Source organism: Natrix helvetica (genome assembly GCF_964273705.1).
Source record: "Natrix helvetica genome assembly, chromosome: 2".
Taxonomy (NCBI): domain Eukaryota; kingdom Metazoa; phylum Chordata; class Lepidosauria; order Squamata; family Natricidae; genus Natrix; species Natrix helvetica.
The window spans coordinates 163603902-163618485 of record NC_138552.1 but is presented as its reverse complement, the minus strand read 5'-3'; the positions used below and the strand labels follow the sequence as shown (position 1 = coordinate 163618485).

The 14584-nt window shown below is 38.6% G+C and overlaps 1 protein-coding gene across 10 annotated transcripts in view; it reads left to right on the top strand.

The window, feature by feature from the left end:
* The first annotated feature begins 12264 nt into the window (after positions 1-12264).
* KHDRBS2 (KH RNA binding domain containing, signal transduction associated 2) overlaps positions 12265-14584 on the top strand; it is a 450741-nt gene continuing 448421 nt past the window's right edge. For all 10 annotated transcript variants that reach the window (XR_014174493.1, XR_014174494.1, XR_014174495.1 and 7 more), the window contains exon 1: positions 12265-12560. Coding sequence is in view for 1 of the 10 variants with exons in the window: in XM_081942586.1 (XP_081798712.1) it covers positions 12470-12560 (91 nt within the window). In the remaining 9 variants the exon portion in view is untranslated. The remainder of the gene's footprint in view (positions 12561-14584) is intronic.

The window sequence follows — 14584 nt, the reverse complement described above, 5'->3', positions numbered from 1 at the left end:
TGTGACTCCTCCCCACTGCTCCAAGGCATGACATCAGGAGCCCCCTTCCTTTGGCTTTCACCACTGCTCCATGCCTCAGGCGCCTCCTGGTGGCCAACCAGCCTCTCTGTGGCCTGCTCAGAGTTGGAACCCTGTCCAGGGTCCTCCACATCCTCCTGAGCCAACTCAGAGGGACCCTCGCTGTCAGAGTCTGGTGGCAACTCCAACGGCTCCTGCTGGGCCACAACACAGTTCTATGTATGGGAGCTGCTGTAGTTATTGTTAGGGTTATTTTGAGTGGCTTTACCTTCACCATGGATGTTTTCATTTCTCTTCATGAAGCCTTGTAAGCAACCCAAATTCACTGGATTGGCACAACTAGAATGTAATAAGCAAACATATATAGTTTAGGCCAAACCCCACAAGTCTCCCTTTATTGTTTCTAAGAATTCATGGTTATTCGCTAGCATCTAGACCAGGATTACATATTTTGATTCACTCTTTCACCTAATGAGCAAGCAAACATTTCCAAAATGTGCACTGGAGGTCAGACTGTGAATGGGTCAGTTGTTATCTCCAAACGGGGGACTCTTGCTGATCCATGCTTTTGCAATTGTTCTGCTTTAAGTGGTCCTTCTTATCTCTCCACATATATAACCCTGTCTTGGAAGCTTACATGTTGCTTTGGCCTTCACTGAGTTCTCAACCTCTTCACTTTGGCTAGAGACAGCCACTGTGCTCTCACCAGGGCTAATAGAGTGCAATTTGTCCATAGACAGACTCTTTCTTTGCATCCGGCCTATCTCTGGCATTTGATCTCTCTGCCAGCCTCTTCCTACTGCCTCTGAATAATATTACTTGCTTCCTTAGGACCACTGAATCCTAACAACGCTGAGAATATTACAGGTAGATTTCAACTTACCACCATTCTTTTAGTGACCATTCAAAGTTACAAAGGTACTGAAAAACGTGACTTGTAATTTTTTTTCACACTTACGAAAGTTGCAGCCTTCCCACAGTCACGTGATCAAAATTCAGATAGCAATAACATTGGCTACTATGGGTAGCCAAGAGGCAGAAAAAAATCTAGTTTTTACCTGCCATTTAAGGTCATCCAGACTGCTGCAGCATGGAAGTAGCCCTTTGGAGAGATCTTTTATTATTATTTATTATTATTATTTATTTTATTCATTAAACATGAAACTCAGTCAAGTGAACATTTAAAGATGTGTCACAAAGCAAACAAAGTAATAGCCAAAAGCCAACATGGATTTGTCAAAAACAGATCATGCCAGACTAATCTTATTGCATTCTTTGATAATGTGACAAAATTAGTGGACCAGAGGAATGCCGTTGATATAGTTTACTTGGACTTCAGTAAGGCTTTTGATAAGGTAGACCATAACCTACTACTAGATAAAGTAGAAGAATGTGGGTTAGACAGCATCACCACCAGATGGATTGGTAACTGGCTGACCAACCGCACTCAACGTGTAGTTCTCAATGGAACTGCATCTACATGGAGGGAAGTATGCAGTGGAGTACCCCAAGGCTCTGTTTTAGGCCCAGTACTCTTCAACATCTTCATCAATGATTTGGATGAGGGAATAAATGGGGAACTCATCAAATTTGCAGATGATACCAAGCTGGCAGGAATAGCCAACACTCCAGAAGATAGGCTTAAGATACAGAAGGATCTTGACAAACTTGAACATTGGGCACTATCTAATAAAATGAAATTCAATGGTGAAAAGAGTAAGGTTCTACATTTAGGCAACAAAAACGGAATGCACAGGTACAGTATAGGTGATACCTTACTCAGTAGTAGTAACTGTGAAAGGGATCTTGGAGTCCTAGTGGACAACCATTTAAATATGAGCCAGCAGTGTGCAGCAGCTGCCAAAAAAGCCAACACAGTTCTAGGCTGCATCAACAGAGGGATAGAATCAAGATCACGTGAAGTGTTAATACCACTTTATAATGCCTTGGTAAGGCCACACTTCGAATACTGCATTCAGTTCTGGTCGCCACGATGTAAAAAAGATGTGGAGACTCTAGAAAGAGTGCAGAGAAGAGCAACAAAGATGATTAGGGGACTGGAGACTAAAACATATGAAGAACGGTTGCAGGAACTGGGTATGTTTAGCTTAAGAGAAAGAAGGACTAGGGGAGACATGATAGCATTATTCCAATATCTCAGAGGTTGCCACAAAGAAGAGGGAGTCAAACTATTCTCCAAAGCACCTGAGGGTAGAACAAGAAGCAATGGGTGGAAACTAATCAAGGAGAGAAGCAACTTAGAACTGAGGAGAAATTTCCTGACAGTGAGAACAATTAATCAGTGGAACAGCTTGCCTCCAGAAGTTGTGAATGCCCCAACACTGGAAGTCTTTAAGAAGATGTTGGATAGCTATTTGTCTGAAACGGTATAGGGTTTCCTGCCTAGGCAGGGGGTTGGACTAGAAGACCTCCAAGGTCCCTTCCAACTCTACTATTGTATTGTATTGTATTGTATTGTATTGTATTGTATTGTAAATACCATTGACTGGTGCTGATGGTTGATACGGGTTGCTGCCAGCATCCTAGGTATCAACCAAGTACCTTCTTAAGATGTACGATGTTCCGAGTAGCAGTTTTTTTCAGTCCCACTGGTGTTATTGCAGGAAGCTGCAATTTCTTTATGTGTTTTGTAAAATTCTTGGACATGGTATCAAGTGCCCTGATGATAATGGATATCACTGTTGTTGTTGTAGTTGTTGTTGTTGTTATGTTATTATTAGGTAATATTTGGTGTGATTCACAGCCTTTGGGGATGGTTAGTAGCTCAACAGCTTGAGTCATCATTATTATTATTATTATTATTATTATTATTATTATTATTATTATTATTGCATCAACAGAATTGTATCACAGCGGCCAGTTGTTTCGCCGGATTTGGCATTAATTAATAGTCGGGCCCCACCCAGGGGCCTAGGACGTCGTAACGTATTTTCGTAATATGTGTGCGGATCCAAGCAGTGCGGCCTTTTGCATTTGACTGATGGTGATTTTGTCAATTTTTAACTGTTTTAAATGTAATTCCAGTGCTTTTGGAATAGCACCCAGTGTGCTGATTACCACTGGAATTACCACTGCTGGTTTGTGCCATAATCATTGGATTTTGATTTTTAAGTCCTGGTATTTCACGATATTTTCATATTCCTTCTCGGCGACCCTGCTATCACCTGGTATTGCGATGTCTATGATTGTAACCTTATTTTTCTCAACCAGTGTGATGTCTGGTGTATTATGCGCCAGTATTTTATCCGTTTGTATGCGAAAATCCCACAAGATCTTGACGATTATTATTATTATTATTATTATTATTATTATTATTATTATTATTATTATTATTATTATTATTTGTTTAATCTTTGGTGAGATTCACAGCCTTTGGGGCTGGTTGGTAGCTCAACAGCTCGAGTCCTAACCAAGGACCTAGGAACTGTTAAGGTAAGGTCGGAGGATATAAGTTGTTCCAAGTAAAGTGGTTTTTTGTAGAGTCAGAATGTTCAAGTCAGGTAAATTTAGAATTTTCAAATAGCGAGGTAGCCCTTAGGGTATTGCTCCAAAGGCTCCAATTACAATTGGGACAACACATGATTTCTTTTTCCACAGTCGCTCAACGTCAGTTTGCAAGTCCCAGTATTTTGTGATTTTTTTCTTGCTGTTTATCTTCAATTCGTGCATCTCCAGGTATTGCAATGTCAATGAACCATACTTTTTTCTTTTCAATTATTGTTATGTCAGGTGTGTTGTAGGCCAAGTGCCTGTCAGCCTGGATTCTGAAGTCCCACAAGATCTTGTCTTTCTCACTCTCTAAAACCTTCTCAACCTGATGGTCCCAGTGGTCTTTGCCAAACTTTTGGCACAATTTCCAGTGAATAATCTTAGCAATGCAGTCATGACATTGTAGGTAGTCAGTTTGTGAAATTTTGCTGCACCCGATTATTATTATTATTATTATTATTATTATTATTATTATTATTATTATTATTATTATTATTATTATTATTATTATTATTATTATTATTATCAAACTCCATTGACACAAGTCACCATCAGACCTGGAATCTCAGACCTGAATCAAGCTGGACCATCTTTTAATCTCAAATTTCCAGTTCAAATTCAACCAGGGTTGATTCAAATAAACCTACCTTGCAGTGCCAAACTTTAGGTAGCCTTTGACTTACAACCATTCTCTTTGAAATTATAACGGCGCTGAAAAAGATGATTTATGGCCATTGCAGCATCACCTTGGTCATATGATCAAAATTTGGACAACTGTGTGGCAAGAAAGGTTGTAAAATGAGGCAAAAACTCACTGAGTTGTGCCCAATTTGATGACCTCTTTTGCCAAAGTTATTACGTGACTCGCTACAGTTATTAAGTGAATCACATACTCATGAAGCAAATTTGGCTCCCTCCACTGATTTTTGTCAGAAGTTGGCTGGGAAGATCACAAATGGTGATCGCATGATTCTGGGAAGCCACAGTCATAAGTGTGAGACCTAGCCATAAGTCACTTTTTTCAGTGCCCTTGTAACTTTGAACCTTCGCTAAACAAATGATTGCAAGTCGAGGGCTCAAACTGCATTATGCAAAACATCTGGTGCAACATTAAGAAAATCACCTGCTTAGCAGAAAGCATTAAGGACTACTTGTGTTTTCTCTGTTCCTCTTTGTTCTTCTTTTGCCATTCTTCTCTAAAAGGCGCCAAGGGTCTTGAACTGGGGAGTTTGACATTGGGACACCAAGACCTTTCTTTCCTGGCCATCATACAAAAAGACAAACTTGCTGGTTTGATTTCAGTTGTGTTGCACAACCCCTAAAGCAGATGGCTCCAAGTGTTACTAGAGCATGTCTGGCAAGGATCAGGTAACTAAAAACAAAAAAATCAGTCTCTGATCCTCTAAATCTGCACCTAGCTGGTGATTTTCTCATGAACAATTTGTTACTCAGGACGAGACATTCTGGTGGATTCTTCCATTTCAGTGCACGCAAAAAAGAGCCACTTAGTACTCAAGTAGCTGATTTGGAAATCTTTGCTTCTACTCTCTATGTTCCATATCGTCAAATTTCTCTTCACCTTTATTCCACTCTTTTTTCAACCACTTAACCTAACACAACAACTATATTTCCTGCTGTTGTTCCCATATCCACATCATTTTCCCTGTCTCATTTCCCTCAAAATTTCTTCGACGTTTTTATTCTCAGCAATCCTTGGCAATACAGGCAGTATATCTCTTTAATTTCTGCAAACTTTTCCTCATTTATATTTTCTCCACTATAACCATTTTATAAAAAATGATTATTTATATATCCAAAAACCAGCTCCATAGACAGTTTATTTTATGCACATAGTCTTCGATTTACCACCACAATTGAGCTTATAATTTCCATTGCTAATTTAAGCACAACAGTTGTTAAGGGGATTTCATCTCATTTTATGAACTTTCTTGCCCCAGTTGTTAAATGAATCACTGCAGTTATTAAGTTAGTTGTTAAGTGAATCTGAATTTCCCATTGGCTTTGCTGGTCAGATCGCAAAAGGTGATCATATCATCTTGGGACATTGCAACCGTCATAAATATATGCCAGTTGCCAAGCATCTGAATTTTGATCACATGACCAGGGGAATACTGGAACAATCAGAAGTATGAAATATTGTCATAATTCACTTTTTTTCAGTGGCACTGCAATTTTGAATGGTCACTAAACAAATGCTTGTAAGCTGAGAACTATCTATACCTACAACTACACCAATATTATGATAACCTTGACGTATATTATTTGTTTAGTGATTGTTTGAAGTTGCAAAGACAAATTTTACAGTCTCTATTGTATTTATAAGTCAAGGACTACCTGCATGTATGGGTACACACAAACACACATTCATTCATTTCCTGCTTGAATTATTACAACATCTTTCTGTCCATCTCAAGCCATTATCTTACTCTTTCTGAAAACTGAATTAGATCTTTAGATTGAGTCTTATTTAAGAGATTTCTGTTCTACCATGCCCATATATACTTTCATGTAAAGTACTATAACAATGGAAATACTTCCTTGGTCCAGATTGACTTCTGCTGACTGCACCCATGCCTTACTGAAATGGTTCCTCATACAGTAAGTTTTTCCCAGAATCTTCTTACTTCTCCAGCTAGCCATCAGTTATGGAATTCCCAAGCCCTCCATAAAATATTTCAAAGACTGATTCTGCTTAACTTCTATGATTATCCAGAATCAGCTAAATGCTGTGGCAACTGAACTGTTCCATCATATTTTCCTAGCCTTCTGTTCTCTCTGGCCTCTCACACTTCAGTTAAATACCAATGGAAGACATCATTAGGGAACTTCTCTCATTAGGCTTTTTCAAATCAAGATGCATGGGTAGTCCTGAGTGATTCAGAAATGTATAATGGTAATCATAATAAGGTCACTTCTGCCATCTTTCAACGCTAAAGAAAGCTCCAGAATACCACCAGAAAAATGTTTAAAATATTACATATCTTCTTGAGAACAAGGAAGCAAAAAAAAAAAAAGCAAGGGTTGTTTTGGGGTTGTTGTTTTTTTTTTTTTTGGAAATTTGAAAGAGAGCTGCAGATTAAAAACAATATATTTTAAAGTGAAGCATGCTGTGAAAAAACATTGCATAAATTCCTTGCCAGATTCCATGTTTTGAACATGTTGTGTCCTGAATACAAACCTAAAATGCACATTCACACACCTGCTAATCACACAATGCATTTACTGTCATCTAAACCAGGGGTCCCCAATCTTCCTGGCTCGGCAGGTGGGGGAGAGGGGATAGTTCTGCGCAAGGGGCCGGTGCCTGCTGCTTCTACAAATGGAGCTTCACGTGTGAGTGTGAGCCGCCAGGGCAAATGGAGCTGCGTGCATGCACACGCTTCCCCACTGCTTTCATAGCTCAGTTCCAAACATGGTGTGGTGGAGTAGCAGCCCAGGGGTTGGGGACCCCTGACCTAAATAATTGGATTTTCTATGCAACACTTGTAATCTGGCTTCAGATAGCATAATGCTTAAACTCCTCCTTCACAATCTTTAGAAGATGATTAAGGATATTTTTATTTAACTGGGCCTTCAATCAAACTCAAACATTATTGGCATCTGCCTTAGAGCATAGTTGCTTTATTTCTAAAGAACCATTACAACCATTATTTCCATTGTTCCTTCCTTTACTGGCTTCCTTCCTTCCTTCCTTCCTTCCTTCCTTCCTTCCTTCCTTCCTTCCTTCCTTCCTTAATTTCCATAGCCACCCATCTCAAGCAATGACTCTGGATGACTTACAGTTTCAACAGCATAAAACAATAAAACATTTTAAAAACAATAAAAATAATAAAAACATCCAAAATAAATGTCTGTGGAGATTCTCAGTCATTCAGTTGTCTTAATGGTGCTTTTTCAAAAGGCAGCTGGACTGTTTTTTCCTTGAGGAAGAAGGAAATTGATGAAGCTTCTTGGTTAAGAAGTGAAATTTCTTCCTAAAGGAAAAAAAACAGTTCAGTTGCCTTTTGAAAAAGCATCTTTGAGATCCAAAATAAATATACAGGGAAGCCAAGGTACTTCACCAGTTAATACTTATTTAACAATTCATTTATAATTTATTATTTTCCTTACATTTTAATATGTTCATTGTCTTGGCTTCCTGGTCTTTTATTAGCAGCGAGAATCCTATTAATACAATACAATAGCAGAGTTGGATGGGACCTTGGAGAGTCTTCTAGTCCAACCCCCTGACTAGGCAGGAAACCCTATACCATTTCAGACAAATGGCTATCCAACATCTTCTTAAAGACTTCCAGTATTGGGGCATTCACAACTTCTGGAGGCAAGCTGTTCTACTGATTAATTGTTCTAACTGTCAGGAAGTTTCTCCTGAGTTCTAAGTTGCTTCTCTCCTTGATTAGTTTCCACTCATTGCTTCTTGTTCTACACTCAGGTGCCTTGGAGAATAGTTTGACTCCCTCTTTTTTGTGGCAACCACTGAGATATTGGAACACTGCTATCATGTCTCCCCTGGTCCTTCTTTTCATTAAACTAGACATACTAAGTTCCTGCAACCGTTCTTCATATGTTTTAGTCTCCAGTCCCCTAATCATCTTTGTTGCTCTTCTCTGCACTCTTTCTAGAGCCTCTACATCTTTTCTACATCGTGGCGACCAAAACTGAATGCAGTATTCCAAGTGTGGCCTTACCAAGGCATTATAAAGTGGTATTAACACTTCACATGATCTTGATTCTATCCCTCTGTTGATGCAGCCCAGAACTGTGTTGACTTTTTTGGCAGCTGCTGCACACTGCTGGCTCATATTTAAATGGTTGTCCACTAGGATTCCAAGATCCCTCTCACAGTTACTACTATTGAGCAAGGTACCACCTATACTGTACCTGTGCATTTTGTTTTTGTTGCCTAAATGTAGAACCTTACTCTTTTCACCATTGACTTTCATTTTATTAGATAGTGCCCAATGTTCAAGTTTATCAAGATCCTTCTGTATCTTAAACCTATCTTCTGGAGTGTTGGCTATTCCTGCCAGCTTGGTGTCATCTGCAAATTTGATGAGTTCCCCATTTATTCCCTCATCCAAATCATTGATGAAGATGTTGAAGAGTACTGGGCCTAAAACAGAGCCTTTGGGTACACCATTGCATACTTCCCTCCATGTAGATGCAGTTCCATTGAGGACTACACATTGAGTGTGGTTGGTCAGCCAATTACAAATCCATCTGGTGGCAATGCTGTCTAACCCACATTCTTCTACTTTATCTAGTAGTAGGTTATGGTCTACCTTGTCAAATGCCTTACTGAAGCCCAAGTAACTATATTGACGGCACTCCTCTGATCCACTAATTTTGTCACTTTGTCAAAGAATGCAATAAGATTAGTCTGGTATGATCTGTTTTTGGCTTTTGGCTATTACTTTGTTTACTTATAGGTGTTCGCTAATTCATTGCTTGATTATCTTTTCCAGAATCTTTCCTGGTATTGAGGTCAGGCTGATATTCTTTTCCTTTTTTCTATTAGTGTCTTATTATTTCTTGCATATAGTCAATTACCACTCTAAATCAGAACTCTTAATAATATTGATACTGTTTACATATGTGCTTTTAAATCTCAATTTATTCCCATCTCTACTGGTTTACATATAAGAAACTCCTTAGAACTGAGCTATATTCAAATTTTGGATCCCGACAGCTTAAAAAATGTTTTAAAAAGTTTGTTTTTATATGTTCAGAAAATTATTTACTATCACCAAACAACATTTAAATGTATTTGTGAAAAAGATGCGCCTTTTGTAAGCAGCCAGAAAAATAGAAAAATGGAACCAATTTAGAATTAGGCCTAGAGTAATTTACATATGGCTAATCCCCTTTTCTAGTTTAAAAATTATGCATTGTACGTATTTTAGTACTTTTACAGCAATAGAATTCTAGTATCACCCCAGGGCATAATTGTTTTGAATACTTACGGGACAAGTGATCATTAACAAATTTAATACTGAAAATTTATTTATCATGAGATTAAAAGAAAATTCCTTAAAAAATAACAAATGTTCATTAAAAGACTGACATGATATTTCTTTGTATGCAGGAGCTGAATGAACTTTTGTTTCTAAATTTCAGGTCCTGTGAAAAGATTTCTTTCTGGTATTTTGAGTACATTTTCTGCTAGATTCCAGGACCACCTTTAGCTCCATAGTTTAATCATGAATTGCCTGAATCAATGAAAGCATACATATAGCTTTAGTTATTGCAGTTATGTTTTGCAGCAAAATGGTATTAAACCATGAGCTATTTTAATTGCAAAAGAGATCATCATTAAAACCTTCAGTTAAAATGATAGGCTAAGAAAACTTTAATTGATTCCTTAGTTTCTGACCAATCAAAGTTGTCCTTTAATATACATTTTCTCTTTTTATGCCAAGAATGTATGATTTGCCACCAATCCTACGGGTTTCTAACCATCCCATGAGAATTTATTCAACAGTGTAACATGTCCCACTATATCAAGAGCTTATTTGCAGTTTTCAATTTGTAATTCAATTTGCGCTAAATTCTTAGCTTTTGCATCAGCTATAAGTCATACTTCTATTCTGGTGGGATGATCTTTTCATATACATATTTCTGGGGATTAATAATCCTATGATAAAAAAGTTGTCTGTGTGGGTGTGGCAATATTACATTGGTCTTGTAATGATGATACTTTAAATAAATAAAACACTACACAAGTGTAATGCAAGGGAATAAATAAAGCAATAAAGTATAAAATACAAACAAACAAATTTAGCAAAATATCAATAAAACAGAAATAAATTAAAACCAAATTGGGTTTTAATCTACATCCCAAATTAAAGGATTAATATTCTCACCCGATGTTTTATATTGATTGGATGGAAATATATATACAATACATAAATACATTTTATACATGCATAATGTACCTTTTCCACAGCTTATACACATTTTTGATGCAAAATTATTGTGAATCTTTAGACTTGAATGGTATGTTAATGCAATCAAACACTTCTGCTGCATCAATAGCTGTTAAAATGGTACTCAAAAGTTCAGTGGTGCATTACGTTGCAGCTTATAGTCTAAGACTGAGCAAATCTTTGTGTCCCAAATTTAGTTTTCTGACTGTAAAAACAGGCAGAGTTGATATTTCTGAACATACCTGGAGGCTAACAAAAAGATGGAAAAGAAAATATAAAGCAGTTACATGCTGAATAAGCTGTATTTAGGAATGGTTAATATCTCTTTCAGAAAAGGTGGAAATGAAAAAAAGGAAAATGTCCTCAAAGTAGTTAGAAATACTTTTTTGAAATTATATAGAAGAAAATGTATATACACAACCCACACAAACCCACACAACCTGTATATAGTTCTAATTAAAATAACAAGTATTTCTGATTTAGTACTTTTTAAAGCAAAAACATATTTTTCTACTCTATTCCTAGCCATATATTCTGATTTTATTTTGTGGTAGGAGAAGTAGGAGACTGAGACTTGAAAAGAAATCTGATATATTAAAGAGACATGAATCATTAGGAAGTGACTACTGGACCCCCACCCCAAGTGCTGGTCTTTATTGAATGGGATCAGTGGAATAGAGATCGATAAAGAGCTTCCTTTTTTACTTCCATTTTTGTTTGCACAACTTGGCTTTTGCCTCCTGCTGTCTGACAAATTGTGTGCTTATCTAATGATGGAATCATGTATTTCTCGCATAATCATGAAATAAAGACACTGATTTATTGTTCCTTGTAAAATGTCAATATCTGACCTAGTTTCTTTTATTTTGTTTGAAGACAAAATGTAGAGGAATTGGTGTAGGTTTCTAACTTCCATTAAGGGCAATATGTTCAGACTGAGATAAATAGGTAGGTAGGTAGATAAAACTCACTTGATCAAGAGCCAGTGATGCTAGACACTAACGTGGAAGAGAGGCATTCAACTCATTGATTTATTAAAGCAGTAACAAGGAACCCCTAGCCACTTTTAAGGGTGTTTCATTCTTTACAAGCAGTTTATAGATATAACAAAAGAACGGAGGAAAGGGGAATAATTGTTGTTCCGTGCCAAGTAAACAAATAAACACGAACAACAAAAGGGCTCCAGAGATGAAGACTGTTTCTGTTAATCAAACTACACTATATAGTCATGGTACTTGGATGGTTTTGCAGCCGATAAAACCCGAATACAAGCCAAACGTTCAAAGATTTTTCTAATTCATCTAGCCGAGAACTGAGCTATCCAGACAAATGATAGTCGGGATAAAAGGGAAGCTTTCCGGATTTCAGCTCCGGCTTCGATCCGCAGTCCTTTCCGATGTTGGCTCGAGGTTGCTCCGTCCTTCTCGCTACTTCAGTACGCTGGACAGCGAGTGGATTGTGTTGTCCCGCCCCCTTCGCTCCTCTGTCACAGATCTCGCCGCGCCCGCGGTTTTTCAGACGCCTGTCAGAAGACTGGGCGGGGGCGAGAGCCAATCCCGGGGCCGTTTCATGCTGTCTCTCACCACCTTCCCCCGCGCCTTCCCCAATTGGAAGACGACGGAGGCGGGAGGAAGTCTTGGTCATCCCACCTCCCTTGTTAAGGCTTCTGGTACTGTATGAGACCGTAGCTTAGTGCGGGGTGGGAGGGGGGAAGCGCACCCAGACGGGCGAAGCAACACACGCGCTTGTAGAAGGAGCGGGCGAAGAGGAAGGCGGCGGAGGGGCGGCGGCGGCGGAGGGGTGCGCTGTCCAAGGTCCTGAAACAGCGGGGCACCCGCGACCGCCACCAGGCACATGGGGAAGTGAGCCCGTCCCAACTACAAGCACAGAAGGGCAAGAGACGAATCGAAGCCAACAAAGCCTTTAGTGAGCGAGTTCCCTTTCCTTGCGCTACCTTGGGCGGGCAGCCGGTCCAAAGTGTAGGCGAAGCCAGCATGGAGCAAGAGAAATATTTACCCGAGCTGATGGCTGAGAAGGATAGCTTAGACCTGTCCTTTGTTCATGCAATGCGCCTTTTGGCGGAAGGTAAGTCTTGGCGTTCCTCTCTTCGAGTCTGGCGGATTTTTGTTGGCGGATTGCTTGTTGCCATCCCCTCTGCCGAGGTTCTCTATTGCCACCGCTGCTGCGTTCTGCGATTCGGTGCAGGCTACACCGAGATGGGTTAAGGGCATAGAAACAGGCAGATCTATTCCCCGTTAGGAAGAGAAAAGGAGAGCGCAGCTCGCTCGCTCTCTGGCATTCTTTCGGATCTACGCACAGGAAGAGAGGTTGTAGAGGCAGAGTCGGATGAAAAGGAAGGACTGGTTGCTTTAGAAATTGCAGGGCACCAGCAAGTCAGAAAGTGCAGGAGGGAAGAGACCGGGGGAGTTCTGCCTTTTTGTGTGGCATCAGCGCACTGCTTTAGTTCTGACACTAAGGTCACCAGAATACAAACCTGAGCAGGGAGGGGTGCTGGATTTTGGCAGCATTTTATCAAGTACAAGGCTAAGCAGAGCTGCTGACAGATTTCCGGAGAAACACTGTACAAGAAGACGGGAATTTAAGTGCCCACAGCAGAGCCCTGGAAGAACCCTCGTTCCTTTTGTAGATTAATCAGCAACAATTAGGCATTTTGTGAAATGTAGCCGTGCTGCTAAAAAGAGGCATAGCTTTCAACGAACGTTGCCTTGCAGTTGTCTTTTGCAGATTTTGGATAGACTTTCAGATATATCCAGCTAGGTCATGAATTAAAGCTTTGTATTTCAGAACGTGATGTTGCAACTTATTAAAGAATGTCAGGATGACAAGCCTAATAATTACTTTGTTTTCCTTATGGATTTATTTAATCATTTTACATTAATGATGGATTTTTCCTCTTTATTAAAGAAACTACTAGGGTCAGGGTTAGACCTGAGTTGACAGGTGAAGTTTCCACATAAATGTACTTAAACAAAGACAACAACCTCATTAAAGATCAATATCATGGTTTAAAAACAAAACAAAACTCATTGCCATGGTCAGTTTTATATAGGAAAAGAAGGGTTGTTACTGCATTTATAATTTTGCAAAACTTTAATTTTGCTTTACTGCTGTTTGGATTTGTTAACTTTAACAATTATATTCTTAGGTTCACCCTATCCTTATGGAATATAAAATGGAGATCCATTTCAGAAATATCTCCTGAATATTTCACTGGATAGTAGCTAATTAAAACTCTGTATAATGGTATAGTTTCATTTTGAAATTTGAGATATAGAACTAATAATATTTTTAAAAAATCTTCTTTGAACTTTTTGCCTAAGCATGAGTGGCATACTACTAAGTTTGCATAATCTACTAATAATTATTTCCTTGTACATTAAGAATGATTATTTATTCTGTTTTTGGGAACAGTGTTCTAATATTATTATTAAATTTGTTTGCCACTCATTGTTTGAGGCAACTCTGAGCATTTATTACCGGAAAGGAATTCAGATAGTCACAGATGATATTGGTCAGTTGGTCATCTGGAGAACTATGATCAGATGTTCAAATGTAAATAACTACTCACTTTTTTTTAAAAAAATGCTCATATATGGACAAGCAAATATATTGCTTCAGTTGATTCTTTTTACAATTCCTTTGCCTTAGAGATATAATTTGACTGTCATTAAGCACATTATGTCAGCTCACAAATCTTCAGGTCTTCTTAAATTATACATCAAGAGGAGTCAGATTTACCAAAGTGTGCCTTTATAGAGGGGTTTTCTTTTAAAGCCCTGCAATCAATAAAATGTGTTTGTTTCCCTCCAATACTTTGTAGATGCAATTTGAACCTTTCCCAGCAGGGGGAAGTATCTACTGAGACACAATGTGAATCTCAAGAGAAGTGAAGAGAGGGGGGTGGGCAGTGAAAAATGTAAGGGAATTAAAATATACAAGTAATTCAAAACTAGAAATAACAGGAGGGCCATGAAAATAAGTTCTCACGTGACTGTCCTCTTAAAGGCTAGAGTTTCACTCTGAATGAATTAGAAGCTTTAATAAATTAATACCATACTATTTTGCCCCCCCCTCGAGTGTAATTGTAG